At 44.3% G+C, this 17,302-nt stretch overlaps 1 protein-coding gene across 1 annotated transcript; it reads left to right on the top strand.

The window, feature by feature from the left end:
* The first annotated feature begins 1,161 nt into the window (after window positions 1–1,161).
* On the top strand, window positions 1,162–13,735 carry RPA2 (replication protein A2). The gene is made up of 9 exons (XM_066638795.1): window positions 1,162–1,264; window positions 3,738–3,832; window positions 5,314–5,415; window positions 5,726–5,839; window positions 7,018–7,092; window positions 7,500–7,613; window positions 9,142–9,252; window positions 11,522–11,616; window positions 13,186–13,735. Exons 1-9 carry the CDS (start codon window positions 1,249–1,251, stop codon window positions 13,268–13,270), a joined length of 807 nt encoding a protein of 268 aa, XP_066494892.1. The 5' UTR covers window positions 1,162–1,248; the 3' UTR covers window positions 13,271–13,735.
* Window positions 13,736–17,302: the final 3,567 nt, after the last annotated feature.

The raw sequence follows: 17,302 nt of genomic DNA, 5'->3' as shown, positions 1-17,302 counted from the left end.
CAGTTCTTTTTTTTTTACTTTGTTTTCTGGATTCAGGACAGCAGCAATGCTTGGAAGGTGCTCTTTGGTACATAAAATAGTTGTGGGGAAGGCAGTAGCTTTTGAGCAGACTTTTCAAAGGGATGGGACTCACCTTAGTTTCAAGATGACAACTTGAGTGGGGAGGGAGAGGGCATCTACTTAGTATATTCTGTGCCCCCCCCCCATTTCTCCAGAGGGTATACAGCAGTCATTCTCAAACTTTTAACACCAGGACCCACTTTTTAGAATGAGAATCTGTCAGGACCCATCAGACGTGATGTCATGACTGGAAATGACATCATGCAGCAGGAAAATTTTCAACTTATTTTTTGAATTAGATTAATTAATCTAATTCATTAGAAGTGAATTAGGACAATTAATTAATTACAATGATTGATTATTAATATGATTAATTGATCTAATTCATTATGAATTAGGACAATTAATTGATTATGATGATTGATATGATTAATTAATCTAATTCATTAGAACAGAATTAGGACAATTAATTAATGATGATTAATTTATGATTAAATATAATCTAATTTATTATAACTCAATTAGGATTACTTAATTAGGACTAATTAATAGGACTTAATTAGGATTAATTAATTAGGATCAATTAATGATCCTAATTGATTAATTGAAGCTAATTAATTAATTAAAACTTAATTGGGACTTAATTAATTAGACAAACTTAGTTAGAAATTGATTGATTGGTTGATACTGGAGGTGGCTGTGGTGCCAGCCCTCTTACTTCAAGAGTTATCAACATTCCATTGATGAGAGCCCTTTATGAAGCACTGTGATGTGGTGTGTGACTCTGCTTTTCCCCCCTGCCTACCTCTAGGAAACGGCCATCCATTTTAAAGGACGTTGGTTCAGCACCGGAAGTACCTTTCTATGGTTTCCATCCTCTCCGCTCTAGCCCTCTTTCTTTCTATGGTCCCAAGGAACGCGGGGTCCAGTCACTCAGCGCGTGGCTCCCCCCCTTTTCCAATGCGGCAACCCGATTGGCTGCTGGCTCTCAGGATGGGCGGGGGATGAACCGGGAAAGAGGAGGAGTCGAGAGTTGGCCCGTTGGGAGCGCCGAAGGAGTTCATTGGCTGGCTTGGCGCGTGACGTAGGCCGTGACGCGGTTTCCAAGCGGGGCGCGTGCGGGCCGCGGGGAGATTTTGGCGCGCGGAGGGGGCGTGGCTTGTGTGCTCTGGTCCTTCTCGGGTCAAGATGTGGAGCAGTCACGGTGAGCCCTTGGGGGAGGGGGTGCACGTGTACAGTTTGCACGTGTGAACACCCTGTGTGTGGCGCAGCGTTCTCTGCAGGAGGAGCCTGGAAAAGATGTGCAGGAGCTGAAAGGGGCCTGGCCTGCTGTGCGCGCGCGTGCATGGCTGCTCGGGAGTAAGCCCCCTTGGGCTCAGTGGGGCCTCCTCCCAGGTAAACCTGCATGGGGGGCTCATGCACCCCCAGGAGAGCTTTGGCACCTGCAAAAGGGAACCCTGTGGAACTCCTTGCCACTGGATCTGGTAATGTGTGCTTGGACTGGGTGCCTTTAAAACGGGATTGGACAGACTTATAGAGGGAGTCTGTGGAACTCCTTGCCACTGGATGTGGTGATGGGCATCTGACCTGGGTGCCTTTAAGAGTGGATTGGACAGATTGACAGAGAAGTCTGTGGAACTCCTTGCCACTGGGTGCGATTATCGGCATCTGGCCTGGATGCTTTTAAAAGAGGGTTGGACAGGTTGATGGAGGGAGTCTGTGGAACTCCTTGCCACTGGGTGCGATGATGGCTCCCTGCCTGGATGCCTTTAAAAGGGGATTGGACAGATTGATGGAATAGAGTGTCTGTGGAACTCCTTACCACTGGATGTGGTGTCTGGCATCTGGCTTGGATGCCATTACAAGGGAATCAGACAGGCTGGTGGAGGTGCGACCACCTAGCCTTGAAAGGAGAACGAGAAGAAAGCCATCTCTTTGCTTTCTGTTGTGCTGATTGGGAGCAATGATGTGTCATTAGTCTGTGGAACTCCTTGCCACAGGATGTGGTGATGGCGCCTGGCTGCCTTGAAAAGGGGATCGGACAGGTTTCTGGAGGAAAGTTCATCACAGGTTACAAGGCATGATGGGTTGTGCCACCTTCTGGTTTTAGAAGTAGGTGACTTCAGAATGCCTGGTGCAGGGGAGGGTGCCAAGATGCAGGTCTCTTGTTGTCTTGTGTACTCTCTGAGGCATCTGGTGGGCTGCTGTGAGATACAGGAAGCTGGACTAGATGGGCCTTTGGCCTGATCCAGCAGGGCTCTTACTATATTTTTTTGTATGAGCTTCAAGGTGTGGTGGTGGGTGGTGGCCGTTGAACTAGTTTGGGTGGCTGCCTCTCTCTGGACCAAACAGTTTGCTTCTTCAGTGCTCTTGTTTATTAATGATTTTACTCACTGCTTGTATAATGCAGTTATTACGGAACTTTGGAAGCTGCCTTGGGCATTTGCTTCGGCCTGGGAAAGGTGGGATACAAATTCTTTAAATACATAAGTTTAAAAAGAAACTTGTGGAGGAGGGCAGGTCTGTCAGTGGCAACCAGTAGGGTTACCAGATACAAAGTGCAACAGAGTGCCTATGCCTTTAAGCATTGCATAGAAGAGGGATTTTTGGCAGGTACAGTTCAACATGGAAGGGTTTAAAAAGCTGCAGCTGCCAAAATTCCCTCTTCTATACAATGGTTAAATGCATAGGTGCTCTGTCCCTCTTTGTATCTGGTAACCCGAGCTACCATTGGTGGCTGTGTACTGCCCAGGTGTTCAACAGCAACATGTGTCCACTTGCAGGGGGACAGTGGTGGGAGAGAAGCATGCTTTTGTCTCCTGTTTGTGGGCATTATAGATGCAGCTTTTGGGAACTTGGGAAGCAGGGTGATGGTTGAGTTGGGCAGGTGGAACAGCTGCCTGCGGTTGGGGGGGGTGGACAGTCAGTAGTGAGGGTTACAGGCCTTCCAGCTTTCTTTTAAGTGGAGCATGGGGTGTTGACGGACTTGCAAGGTCTTGTTTTACTACAGTGGGTAATCTGCACTGCAAGAAAATAGGTCTGTACATACAGAAATTTATTATTAGAATCAGAAACTAATATTAGGATATGAATTGGAATAAGCTCACAAAACTACATTTGCTTCTGTTTTTCCCATCTTGTATTGAGTTTTCTGTTTTTTTCAAATACAGTATTGCTGGCCAGCAGAGAGCTCCAGGCTCCACTTAAGAGGGTTAGAGGGTGCTCAGGAAATATAAGATGTATGGGTTTGTGTATGTGCATGTCTGTGACTGGGGTGGCCAGGTTGGGGACTAATCAAGGATGCAGCTGGCCAGGCTGACCTATGAAATCTCAGTACTGATGGGTGGGGTATGCCAGGTGGGGCACTGGCATGGAACTTTGCCTTGGTCCCTCAACAGCCTGGCACCAGTGCAGTGTGCCATCTATGTACAAATGTGCCCTTCCCCTGAGGAGCTCCTGGTGGCTTTTCGGTGTGCTCAGGATGCCATAGCAGCCCAGTGCGCAAGGCAGCTTGGGATTGGGGTGTTACTTGATATGCATTGTAAACTTTATTGTGGAACTTTGTAATCCACCTTGGACGTTTGCTTTGGCATGGGGAAGGCGGGATATACATTTGTCAAATAAAAAATAAATTAATAGTTCATTGACTTGTTTCTGTCCTGTTTGTTTATTTCCAGCTGGCTTTGATGGTGGTTATGGCGGTGCTGGTGGATATACGCAGTCGCCAGGAGGATTTGCCTCGCCTTCTGGGACCCAGAGTGAAAAGAAAATGGTACGTAGGACTTACCCTAAGCCTGAGACAAGACCTGGCTCTTCTGTATTACTTGGGGAGGTGTCTTTTGGACTTCTCCTTGGGAAAAGCAGCCAGTTGTTTTAAGGGTGTGATAGGATGACATGCAGTTATCATCACAGCTATAAACTTCTGGTGTCTGCTAGTTTCTTCTTACAAAAGCATTTTGCAGCTTTCCTTCTACAAAGCAGGATGGTTGTGCACTTCCATAAGTGGGGCCAAAAAGCATACTTATTCCCTGAGTAACTTTATAATAGTTAATCTGCAGATTCCCATTAGGTATCGGAGGTCCTAAACAGCATATTGCTGTCTGAAGCTATGCCATGTTGCCATACAAAGTGCCAAAGAGAAAGATGAGCTCAATACCTTTTTTAAAGCTGATGCTGTGCAGTGAAGAAATGGCTGACCCCCCCCCCCGCTCAAAAGGACCACCTTCATCCCTGTGAACCTCTCTTAATTTTATGGCCTGCTTTGCAAGCTTGATCTCCATCAGGGCCAGCCCAAAACTTCCTGGCACCTGAGTTGGTGTGCCAAATGCTTCCCCATACTTACCTGGTGATGTGCTAATCTCTGTTCTGCCCTCACCCTGGATTGGATAAGGAAGAACGAATGGAGCAGAAGAAATGTTGGAAGAGAAGAGATTGCAAGTTAGCAGTATCTCTGATACTGTAGTAGTCCGCTGGTCTCTTCTGTTCTACATTCCCTCTTCAGTTGGAAGGAAAAGACATAGCTTAGCCCCCTGGATTAGAAGGAAGCGAGGAGGAAGAGCAATGGAGGTGAGTGGGTGGGTGGAAGTGGGCACCAGCCCCCAATCTGGTGTTGGAGGCGAAAATCTCAATTGACCTTATAGATGGATTGGCCCTTCCCACCATTAATATGCATTTTTGGGGGAAGATCAGAGATGGGATTTTTTTTTCTGTAGGTACACTGGGACTCTACAACTTCCTGAGCAGGGAACTCTCACGTCACTTTCAGATTTCAAACGAGACTTTTTATTCCTCAAGAGTTTTAGGCCGCAATCCTAACCAACTTTCCAGCACTGACATAAGGGCAATGCAACTCCGAGGTAAAGGAACAAACATTGCCTTACCTTGAGGAGGCCTCCGTGACGGTCCTGCAACAGCAGGATACAGCACATGCCCCACTGGCACAGCTATGCCAGCACTGGAAAGTTGCTTAGGATTGTGCCCTTAATTGACAATGCTTTGTGGCTGCGTTATATTTAATTTAGTTACATTGTCCTTTTTGTTGTTTTAAATTCTTGTAAGCCGCCTTGTGAGATTTTAATCTAAAAGGCAGGAGTTAAATCTTTTCAATAACTAATAAATCTCTACCCTTTTTAATAATTAATGAACTTTTTAATAACTAATAAATTTCTCCGCTTTCAAAGATCCCAGTTCTTGAAGATTCAAAGTGTGTGTGTGTGTGTGTGTGTGTGTGTGTGTGGTTTTTTTTCTTTGCAGAGGTCCAGGTCACAGAACATTGTTCCCTGTACAGTGTCCCAGTTGCTTTCCGCTGAGCAGATGGACGATGCTTTCAGAGTCCGAGATGTTGAGATTTCACAGGTAAATTTGCTAGCCGCTGTAATGCGTTTGGAGTGCAATTCGGGAGGTCCCACTTGTCACATGTAGGTTGCTAGTCCTCCTTGAACTGTTTCACTAAAATAGTCCTTAAATCAGGTATTCGTCTTCAGAATGAGATCATCTCCTCCTCTCCTTGTGGCCAACTATAATTGATTGAAAATGGAAGAACTGATAGACCGTAGTTAATCATCTGTGGGGTGCTCAACTGAAATGGTTGTCTCTGGTCTTGCGATCCCATATGAAATTAGTGCTTGCTTCAGAAAAAATGTGCTGTATCCATTTTTGCATGCAGGTCATTATTGTGGGTATAATCAGACATGCGGAAAAAGCACCTACGAACATCCTATATAAGGTGGACGACATGACTGCCGCCCCAATGGACGTGAGGCAGTGGGTTGACACGGATGTAAGTACCCGTTGGATCTGTTTACCACTAACTGGCACTGAGGCCTTCTGTCACTCAGTGCAGAGCTGACATGTAGCCATTGTGACTAGTAGCCATTGATGTACGTGTCCTCCTTGAATTTCCTCCTTCTCAAGCCATCCAAGCTAGTGGCCACTGCCACATCTTGTGGCACTGAATTCCGCAGGTTAATGATGCACCTTTTTATCGATCCTGAATCTCCTGTCAATTAGATTCGTTGGATGGCTTTGATTCTAACATTGTGTGAGAGGGAGACAAACCTCTCTCTGTCCACTCTTTCTACATTGTGCTAATTGTATAAGCCTCCATCATGTCCTTCTTTCCAAGCTTAAAAGCCCCAAATGTTGTAGCCTCTGCTCATTCCTGTAGACCACTATTGGTCTAGCTTTCCAGATGGGGAACCCTACCTCTCAGATATTGCAGTAACCTGCCTTTCTACCCAGAAGTGAACTCCATTGAACTCACTGGGACTTGTTTCTGAGTAAACATGCATAGAATTGGGCTAGAAGTGTCTTTTCAGCTCAAAATTACAGTACTATTTTCATTGGCAAATGCACGATTAGCAGCGTGTGCCTATTCAGTGCCTAATTGTAGATTAGCTTCTCCCTTTGCGTGAATGTCCAAGTAGTATATGTAGCAAGCTCTTAATCTATCTATTATCCTATCCCTTTATTGAAGACTTATTGAAGGGGTGGTATACATGAATATTTCTCCCTGTCCCAGTTTTATCTTCATGATAGCCCTGTAAAGCGAAGAGAGACAAAGAGACTGTCCTAAGGTAACACAGCATGCTTCATGGGGATTAATGTCTGGGTCTCCTCCATTCTAGTTTGGAAATCTCCACCTCAGAACCACGTCAGTTCTTAGCAGACACAGCCTGGCCCATGACTCTTCTGCCAATTGAGGTTTATGCAAGGATATATTCCCATTTAAACTCAATGAAGTGGGCAGTACCAATTGGATACAAGAGAGACGCTGCTGTTTGGGGCTATACAATCATCAGTTCTCCAGTCAGGGTGTGATTACGGAGATCCTAAAGTGCGTCGTTTTATGGATTACCTGTGACAACAGATGAAACTTCTAAACAGTAGCTGAAGTAGATCAGTGTTTCTGATAGACTAAGAAATCATGATCACCACCCCTCCCCCTTATTTCTAAAGGAAGCCGGCAGTGAAAATGTTGTAGTGCCCCCTGGGACCTATGTGAAAGTGGCTGGTCACCTACGGTCTTTTCAGGTAAGTGTGTTCTGGAATAAATTTACATAAATGAGTATATTAGAGATGAAACTTGTAGGAATGAATTACGGTCTTGCAATAGCTCAAGGTCTATTCAAATTTGAAATTTAAATTCTTTTTTCCCCCGGCCTCTGACACAGTGTCAGAGAGATGATGTGGCCCTCCTGCCAAAAAGTTTGGTCGCCCCTGGTCTAGATTCCTGCACATTTTCTTCTCTGTTATGAGTCAGGAGGAGGATGACATTACCAACTTCGTAGTGGGTGGTTAGCTGGGGGCACATCTAAACTTTAGGAAGTTGTTTATTTCCCTACTGCAGTGAATGTTGGGAACCTGCATCTTTTTCAGAGTAAGCTGTGGTCGTAATTAACTCAAGAACGCAAAACTGATTTGTTGTTGCTTTCCGGCAGACCAAGAAGAGCCTGGTTGCTTTCAAGATCATGCCGCTGGAGGATATGAATGAGTTTACCTCGCACATGCTTGAAGTCATCAATGCTCACATGATCCTCAGAAAAGGCAACATGGTACATAGAACAAGGCATTAGCATTTCTTGGAAGGCAAGATTGGGGAGGGGGAGGAATGAATGGCAGGTAAATAAAGTGGCTTATAGGAAACTTGTAATAATAATAATAATACAGGTATTTATATACCGCCTTTCATGGTCTTCAGATTTCTCCTCAGACTTTATTTCAAGGCGGTTTACACAGGCAGGCTATACTAAATCCCTATAGGGATTTTTACAATTGACAAAGGTTCTGTCTTTCAAGAACTACAACACTTCAGATGGATCCTTTTATGATCTGCTATCACATTCTGGCCTCCAGTTTCCTCCCACGCAAGCTGACAATCCTTCATATCTCATCTGAAGGGCGGCCAAAGAGCAGATGGAAAAACTCGGCTCAGCATAAGAACATAAGAACAGCCCCACTGGATCAGGCCATAGGCCCATCTAGTCCAGCTTCCTGTATCTCACAGCGGCCCACCAAATGCCCCAGGGAGCACACCAGATAACAAGAGAACTCATCCTGGTGCTCTCCCCTACATCTGGCATTCTGACTTAACCCATTCCTAAAATCAGGAGGTTGCGCATACACATCATGGCTTGTACCCCATAATGGATTTTTCCTCCAGAAACTCGTCCAATCCCCTTTTAAAGGCGTCTAGGCTAGACGCCAGCACCACATCCTGTGGCAAGGAGTTCCACAGACCGACCACGCGCTGAGTAAAGAAATATTTTCTTTTGTCTGTCCTAACCCGCCCAACACTCAATTTTAGTGGATGTCCCCTGGTTCTGGTATTATGTGAGAGTGTAAAGAGCATCTCCCTATCCACTCTGTCCATTCCCTGCATAATTTTGTATGTCTCAATCATGTCCCCCCTCAAGCGTCTCTTTTCTAGGCTGAAGAGGCCCAAACGCCGTAGCCTTTCCTCATAAGGAAGGTGCCCCAGCCCCGTAATCATCTTAGTCGCTCTCTTTTGCACCTTTTCCATTTCCACTATGTCTTTTTTGAGATGCGGCGACCAGAACTGGACACAATACTCTAGGTGTGGCCTTACCATCGATTTGTACAACGGCATTATAATACTAACCGTTTTGTTCTCAATACCCTTCCTAATGATCCCAAGCATAGAATTGGCCTTCTTCACTGCCGCCGCACATTGGGTCGACACTTTCATCGACCTGTCCACCACCACCCCAAGATCTCTCTCCTGATCTGTCACAGACAGCTCAGAACCCATCAGCCTATATCTAAAGTTTTGATTTTTTGCCCCAATGTGCAGCTTGTCAGCTGCTTCAAGGTCTCACCGTTCACGGTGCCGGTGGCCTCGAACTGGCGACCTTCAGCTGTTATCTTAAGGCAAACGGAGGCTCTACCCTCTAGACTAGACCTCCTACCCAACTTGTAGTGGTGCAGCCAAAGAACTTTGGTTGTGTTTACAATTGGCCTTCCACAATCTCTTTAGAATCTTGCCATTGCTTGCCTTTCTCTGGGGGGGGGGGGGGGAGGATTTACGCATGGTTGATGGTGGTTTCGCTTTCTGTATTTTAGGCAACACCGAAGGTCCCCTCGTCATTTATTCCACAGGGGATGGGCAGCATGTCAAGCTATGGAGGAAGCAGTGACTTACAAGTGGGGGGGCTGTCCCCACAACAGAGGCAGGTATGTGTACAGAGAACACAATAGTTTGTTCTTGTTTTTATTATTTTTTGTTTGTTTGCAAATTTATATCCCACTTTTCCCCCCAAGTGGGCAGTCAAAGCAGCTTAGTTCTGGCTGCTGTACCAGGTTTCCTGCCTTCTGCTCCTCCTGTGACTTCTGTGTCTGGGGGCTTGAGAGATCAGCAGGTCTGTACAAGTTCCTGCTGTAAGCCTATGGTTCTCCATGTGGCCATAAAAGCAGTCACCTTGCCTCTGATCTGTTTTCTCTCTTCTGTGCAATCTATTGATTCAGTCTGTTACACAGCCCAGTTCTAGAAGGAGTGGCATAGATCTCTGAAGTGGTGTTCTAGGTGTGGCACAACTGTTCATCTCTGACCCCTTTGATCTTTAAAAATCTGGAAACAGCAAAGGACAACAAAAATCCTAAGAGAAAATTGTAGGCTGCTTGATTCCACTAGAACCCCTGTAACTGCTTCTTGGCATGTACAAAAGAAACACCCCTGGCGAAACTGCAGGGCTAGAGTAGCATAGTGGCTGTGAGATTGATCTGAAAATTCCTTGCTTCAGATCTTGCCTCTGCCACGAACCCGCTCAATGGAATGCCACTCCTTCCTCATCCTCAACCTTTTCTCCTCTGCAAAATATGGAAAATGCTTATCTTATGTTGTAAAGATTACCTCCAGATAATACATGTAATACATCCAGATAATAACTGCTCTACCTGCTCCAAAAAATGCTGTACAAATGCTAATTGTCATTGAGGTAGAAGATTGACACCTTTGGCAGTAGCCAGATTTTTATATGTTGAAGGTAATCTACAAAACTCAAATGTGAAAGAAAGAATCGAGAGGTTTAGGGATCTTGCCGTGACAGTTAAATAAGTTTATATGAGGGCGAAGGAGAGAGGTTATTTCAGTCCAGACAATTGCATTATTCCCACTTGACTGACCTCAGCATCTTGTGCAGTAAGAAATCAGTGGCTTCTTGGAAGGCACAGCTGTTCTACATCAGAAATGGGAGAAAGTGTGGTGAAGAGTTGTTGGCAGCTGCTAAGTTGGAACTAGTGTCGGCACAAAGAAACTGGTCTGGGATACCTTGCACCCTAACAGAGCCCATTGTAGAACCTTCTTGTATGAAGACTTTGCACAGGATGGATTGTTGCTTAATATAGGTGCACTCCCTGGCTATACTTGTGCTCCCAGCTTAAATTCAAGATTGTATTTGATTTGCAGATTCCTTTTATCAGCATGTTCAGAGTGGCTTGAAGAGTTGGCATGTGTGTTTTATAAATACATGACTGATGTTTATGTCCAGTTTTCCTATTTGCACAATCAAGATGGGTAACAATTCAAAAACAGTAGCAAACTTAGTTGTGTTATTGCATGAAGGCAAACAAAAGCACGTTAATATTACAGCATACCTTCTCTGTATAAAATGAGCACATGGAATAAAACCATGTTTGAATTGGAACCTGTTAAAGGCACTCCTAAGGGAGCTAGCCTCCTAAATATTCGCTGACTAGAGATGGGCTGGAGTAGGTTAATCCCTGTAGTAGATGCTACTGTGTAGATCACAGCACTGCAAAGGCATTGGTGGGGCTTCTCATCATTACCTCCCTGCTGGCTCTTGTGAGCTCTCTTGCCTTAAGTAACATCACCAGATCCCGTCTGTAAAGAGTTTTGCGAGAATAAGGCTGCAATCCTAGCCGCACTTACCCAGGGTTAAGCCATATTGATTCTAATGGGACTTACTTCTGAGTAGACATGCATAGGCTTTGGCTGTAAAACTTGCAAACTTAAAAGGTGCTTTAACAGGTATTAATTATTATTATTATCAACAGTATTTATATACCGCTTTTCAACTAGTTCACAAAGTGGTTTACAGAGAAAAATCAAATAACTAAATGGCTCCCTGTCCCAAAAGGGCTCACAATCTAAAGAGATGCAAATGAATACCAGCAGACAGCCCCTAGAACAGACAGTGCTGGGGTGAGGTGGGCCAGTTACTCTCCCCCTGCTAAAAAAAAGGAGCACCCACTTGAAAAAGTGCCTCTTATTGCCATACTTGTGGGTGTATATTAAATCCATTGTGCAAACTTCCACTGCTGAAACTGCTTTGTGACAGATTTGTTTAGAAATTCTGTGTCCTGCCATTGTGATCTATGTCGAATGGATTCTCTTAGGGTTGTGACTTTTGTGGAAATGTCATCTGGATTGGGTGCCATTTTTGCCTTTAGAATAACCATTTCTGGACTTTTTTTCCCCCCCAAGGTTCTGAATTTGATTAAAAGCTGCCCGAATGCAGAGGGGATAAGCCTGAAAGATCTGAACTCCCAGCTGCATGGCATGAACATGACAACCGTCAAGTACGTATGTGCAGGCAACCTGGGCTTTCTGAAAGGGAACTGTGCCTGGCCTCCTCCGTTCACTGAAGCAGGGAGAGAGAATAAATAGCTTGTTCTAAAATGGTACCCTGGTGCTTTCACTTTCAAAATTGGTAGGAGCAGCAGAGTGCTAAATGCTAAGTCACTCTTCCAGCTGGCACTGCCTTGGTCTACACCTGGCTGTTCTTGGCCCTTGTCAACTGGACCATCTTGCATTGCCGATTGCTGGGATTCTTGCAAAGCATGCTAGTCTAGGTGGGAGTTGATCAAACCCAGCAAGGCAGTACTTGCATTCTTAAGTATATGTGCATAATGTTTCATTATGGAACAGTTCTTCCTGGGTGTGACTTAGGCTGCAATCCTATCCACACTTTCCTGGGAGTAAGCCCCATTGACTATAATGGGACTTACTTCTGAGTAGACATGCGTAGAATTGGGCTCTCAGTGTATCAAAGCAACTAAAAGGCATAAAGCAGTTCAAAAGTACAGGATCTCTCTATCTACAGATACTGTATCCATTGTTTTAATTATCTGTGGATACATACCGTGCTCCCCCCATGTGCCTATTAACTTGTTTTAAAGACTCACCCCAAGTGAAAATGTCTTTTTTAACAAGGTTGCTGTAAGCTTACAGCAATGTCCAGGCTGCCTTTCAAGAGCCTGGAGGCTTGGGGGGGAAAAAAAATATAGATTGAGGTTAGCAGGAAGCAGTTAAATCTCTAAAATGGGTTATTGGGTATGGCGGGGCACAGAGACAGGCATCCCCTCTATCTGCGGGGGGGGGGGTCTGTGGAATGGACCCCCCACAGATATGAGGCACTTCTGTATAGCTAAAAATTGACTATGTGCTTTGCTCTCAGCCCATGAGCTACATTTTCTGGCTAGAATGTTCTGCACCAATCAGAGCAGTGCATTCTGGGTACTATGGGGCTTCAGGAGAGCAAACAGCAGGCAAAGCAGTCTACCTTAGATGCCACTTTCGAGGATGAGTGCTACCTGCCTCTTGAGGATAGCTCCTCCCATCTTCTGGCACAACCTTGTAAGAGTGATGGCAACAGTGGTTAATTACGTAGCAGGCTCTGGCCTAATTAATGCACTGGTGAGTACACATCTACATTGGAACAGTGTTCTAATTGCCTTCTATAGTGCTGTTTCACACAGCACTGTTTCCCAGAAACACATCCTCAGCATTTGTGCATGGCAACCAGTGGGACCATCTCTAAGTCACAAAGACTGATCATAATCCTGGAATTTGATTCTCTTGTTCCAGGAATCTGCGGAGATTTTTGGCAGCTCATATTACTGTGGCAATCAAGACTGAAACAGTTTCCCAACTCTTTTTACTACTTGAATCTTCTGACTTGCATTCAGTGCTGTTCTTGAAAGCTACTAGAGAAGGGAACTTTGCATTCTCTTAGTTTAGGAAGACTCAAGTTGTTTCTTGACTATGAAAGGCTTAGTGTGACTATTTTTGAGAACTCATGCTTGTGGTGATGCCTCAGTGGATAGAACAACATGGTAATTAGCTGTTTTCTTTTCCCTTCCTTCCAGGAAACTTGTGGAGTTTCTTAGCAGTGAGGGCCACATCTACTCCACCATAGATGATGAGCACTTTAAGTCTACAGATGCTGAATAAGGGTTCGTTGGAAGGCGACCTTATGAACTGAATGGGTTTTGGACTTGACCATTAGCTTCTACTATTGCATCCACTAATGACATGATCCAGACAAGCTGAACACTTCTGAAAGGTGGCCTTCCCTCTCAGAAATATCACTTTAAATTCTATGCACTGTCAAAACCTGCCTAGCTAATCAAAATTCAGATAGCTGTAATTGGTACCAAATGAGCAGCTGAAGTGGTCCTGGATATTTCCTAAGGAAATAGACGCTGTATGAAGAATGGACGAGCAGCATCTATCTTCAGTTTTTTATGTTCTGTTGTGTTTTGGAAGGGGTTGCAGCTGCCCAGTCTGTCTTAGTAGAAAGAGAAGCCAAGATAAATCTCAGTATCTTAATTCTCTATTCACGTCTACATTATTTTGTGCATAGTGGCCTTGATTCAGATTACTTTTGGTAATACAATAAAGTAACTTTAGTTTTGATATTTTTCCTTTGGCTGATACTATTTCTAGTATACAATTTTATATAGTTGGGGAATCTCATACAATCTTATACACCTGCAAAATATGGATAATTCCAGTTTATTCTAAAGACCGTTGTTAATCGATGGTTTTTTTTAGCCTGATTTCATTAGAAGCTCAACTGGAGAAGAAAATAAGATTTTGCTTCTCATTAGCAGTTCTTAAAAGCAGACAGGTACGGATTCAGTGCAGGCCCTGTTATCTGGTATAGCTTGTTTGCATTGCAGTACAGGGAGAATGTAAAAAGCAAGTTGTCCTGTTTCAATGTAGAGGTAGGTCATCTCGTCTGAATACTTAACTACCTGGGGAAAGGTTCGAAAAGCAAAAAAGAAGACCCCTCCCCCATCATATAATGAGATAGCCATGTGACACTGAACGCTTTCCACATGCGCTGCCTCCGACGCATTCTCGGCATCACCTGGCAGGACAAAGTTCCAAACAACACAGTCCTGGAACATGCTGGAATCCCTAGCATGTATGCACTGCTGAAACAGAGACGCCTGCGTTGGCTCGGTCATGTGAGAATGGATGATGGCTGGATCCCAAAGGATCTCTATGGAGAACTCGTGCAAGGAAAACACCCTACAGGTAGACCACAGCTGTGATACAAGGACATCTGCAAGAGGGATCTGAAGTCCTTAGAAGTGGACCTCAACAGGTGGGAAACCCTGGCCTCTGAGCAGCCCGCTTGGAGGCAGGCTGTGCAGCATGGCCTTTCCCAGTTTGAAAAGACACTTGGCCAACAGTCAAAGAGGCAAAGAAGGAAGGCCCATAGCCAGGGAGACAGACCAGGGACAGACTGCACTTGCTCCCAGTGTGGAAGGGATTGTCACTCCCGAATTGGCTTTTTCAGCCACACTAGACGCTGTTCCAGAACCAGCATTCAGAGCGCGATACCAGAGTCTTTTGAGACTGAAGGTTGCCAACAACAATGTGACAAATAAGCCTTTTATTGAACATGTCTTACAAATGCAATGAAATTTCTACACTTTTGAAATAGCCATCACCAACAAGAGCCTTTTTGGCTAATGCATCCTGTTAATATCACAGCCCCAAGCTAGCTTGTTAAGATGCAAGTACATAAGAAATCAGAGGTTGACCTGGACTGTACTGTTTTATTTGCCCTCTTGGGGTAAGGAATATGGTGGTCTTCAGAGGAACCTGGCAGTCCACTCAGCTTCACCCCTGACTTCAGCTCCCTGCTTTACTTGGATAGGAAGTTGAATGGATTTTTTTTTAACCATCTTTAGGGCCTAAGCTAAACTTCCTGTATTGAAGCTATTTGTAGTCCACTCCTGGCTAAATAAACGGTGGTTTTTTCTTAAAGCTGGGGAGAAACCTCTGCTAATATTTTCTTTCATTGGCAGAGGCCCTAGTGAACTTCAGTGGTCTCAGGGTCAGGTTCCCCACACACACAAGGTCAGAAGCTGCCCTGTAAACCTCTAAAGGAAGCAGTTTGTGGTTTTTGTACTCTACTGGGAAATGTGTGCTTTCATCACAGAAGTTCTAATTACAATACCACTGTGCAGCTTTGGTCTGGTTGCTGTCTATATTGCAGCTTTGGGTTCGGAAGGCAGCTGTTACTGGCCAGAATGAGATAGATGAAAACAGGAGGTGACCTGTTGCAGGGAAAATGTACGCATCCCATTTACTGAGGAAACTCTCTTCCTGGATATCTGATCACAACATCATAGGCCCAGAACAAGCAGGCTTCAGGCCAAACAAGTCCACAATCGACCACTGTGTAATACTGTCCCACTTAATTTTCAAACAGGTGACTCAAAATAAATCTCGACTTTATGTGGCATTCCTGGATCTAAAGTCATCTTTCGATTCTACTGATAGAGACAAACTGGGAAAAACTTGAGAAGATGGGACTCGATAAAAGATTATTAGAATTAATTTGTGTCCTCCACCTAAATACCTCTTGCCAAGTGAAATTATCTCTGCAGGGTCACCTTTCAGCTCCAATCCCAATCAATAAGGGGGTCAAGCAGGGTTGTGTGCTGGCATCCATTTTGTTTATTCTTTTCATCAACAACTTGATGAACAAAGTTTGACACGCATTGTCAAACAAATTGGGAACGGTGGACGTTCCTTTACTTTTATATGCTGACGACATGGCCCTAATCTCCCGTACAAAAATAGGCCTACGAAGACTGGTTAAAGCTTGTATTGAATATCTCACAACTAACTCTCTGCAGATAAATTATGAAAAGTCCAAAATAGTGGTTTTTGGAAACTCATGGAAACCACAGTCATGGTTTTTCAATGGAAAACTAATACAGCAGGTCAAGGAATTCCAGTACCTTGGCCTTCGGTTTCATTATAAGCATTCCTGGTCCTCAAATTGTTCAGTTGCAATTAATTCATCCAAACCAGCTGTCCAAGCCATAACTCATTTTTCCTTTTCTTGGGGCAATTCATTTGTACCAGCTGCTTTGCAAGCTTTTAATGCCAAAGTCATACCTCAAATTTTATATGGCATCCCTGTATGGATGCCGGCATTAAATGATACAATCGGAAGGGTCCACTCTAAACTCCTTTATAAAATTTTTGGCTTACCGCATTGTGTTCCATATGCAGCACTCTGCCTGGAGTCAGGTCAACATAGACTGGACATGCATGGTCCAGTTTTTTAAAATACTGGGCCAACGTTTTTCAGGGCTGATCGTGATTTGCTGCTAAAGGGGCTGTTGGCCGATCCAATGATAACTCCTTGCCTAGCCCTATTCTATAAAAAACCCAACAGATGGGACTTGAGGTTGATCTATAAGGGGCTCCCTCTCCTGAGGTTATTATCAGGCTTATGACAACCAGACTACATGACATAGAGACGCAAGAGATTTTAGGCACAGCACTAAATTCAGCACCTGCTGAATTTCCACCTTAAAATTACATTTGGTCAACAACCAAAATATCTGTCCCTCCTAATATGCCCCCCATGGCACGTTGTAATGTGACCCTCTAATGACCTGCTCAGCAGATTTAGAAATGCCTCCAGAGGAGAACGTTTGTCTAACTGCTTCTTAGGCAAAGTACAATAATCTATACACATTATGCTGCGCTGTCCTAAATATCAAGTGCTAAGACATCAGTTTCTCTCTCCCTTACTCAGTGCTAAAATAGGGCTTTCAGAGAATGCTATGATTCAATACCTTCTGGGGGGTGACGACAAGCATATAACCCTTTCAGTTATATGAAAGGGTTTCTAAACCTGAGTAACTTGAACTGAGCCAAGCTATTGGTCCCAAGTAACCATTGAGTAGATCACATCCTGGCAAAGTCTGTAACTGGCTGTTTGTAATTTGGCTGATCTATCTCTCTCTCTATTGCTTAGGTCTCTATTTTCGATATGGTATCTGTTCAGAGACCTTATTTACCAAATATTTATGCCAAATAAAGGTTGAATTAAAAAAAGAAAAGGCCAATTCTATGCTTGGGATCATTAGAAAAGGTATTGAGAACAAAACAGCTAATATTATAATGCCATTGTACAAATCTATGGTAAGGCCACACCTGGAGTAT

This window comes from Tiliqua scincoides, chromosome 10 (assembly GCF_035046505.1).
Source record: "Tiliqua scincoides isolate rTilSci1 chromosome 10, rTilSci1.hap2, whole genome shotgun sequence".
Classification (NCBI taxonomy): Eukaryota; Metazoa; Chordata; class Lepidosauria; order Squamata; family Scincidae; genus Tiliqua; species Tiliqua scincoides.
Note: the sequence above shows the minus strand (reverse complement) of the source record. Positions and strands in the feature narration are given on the sequence as shown.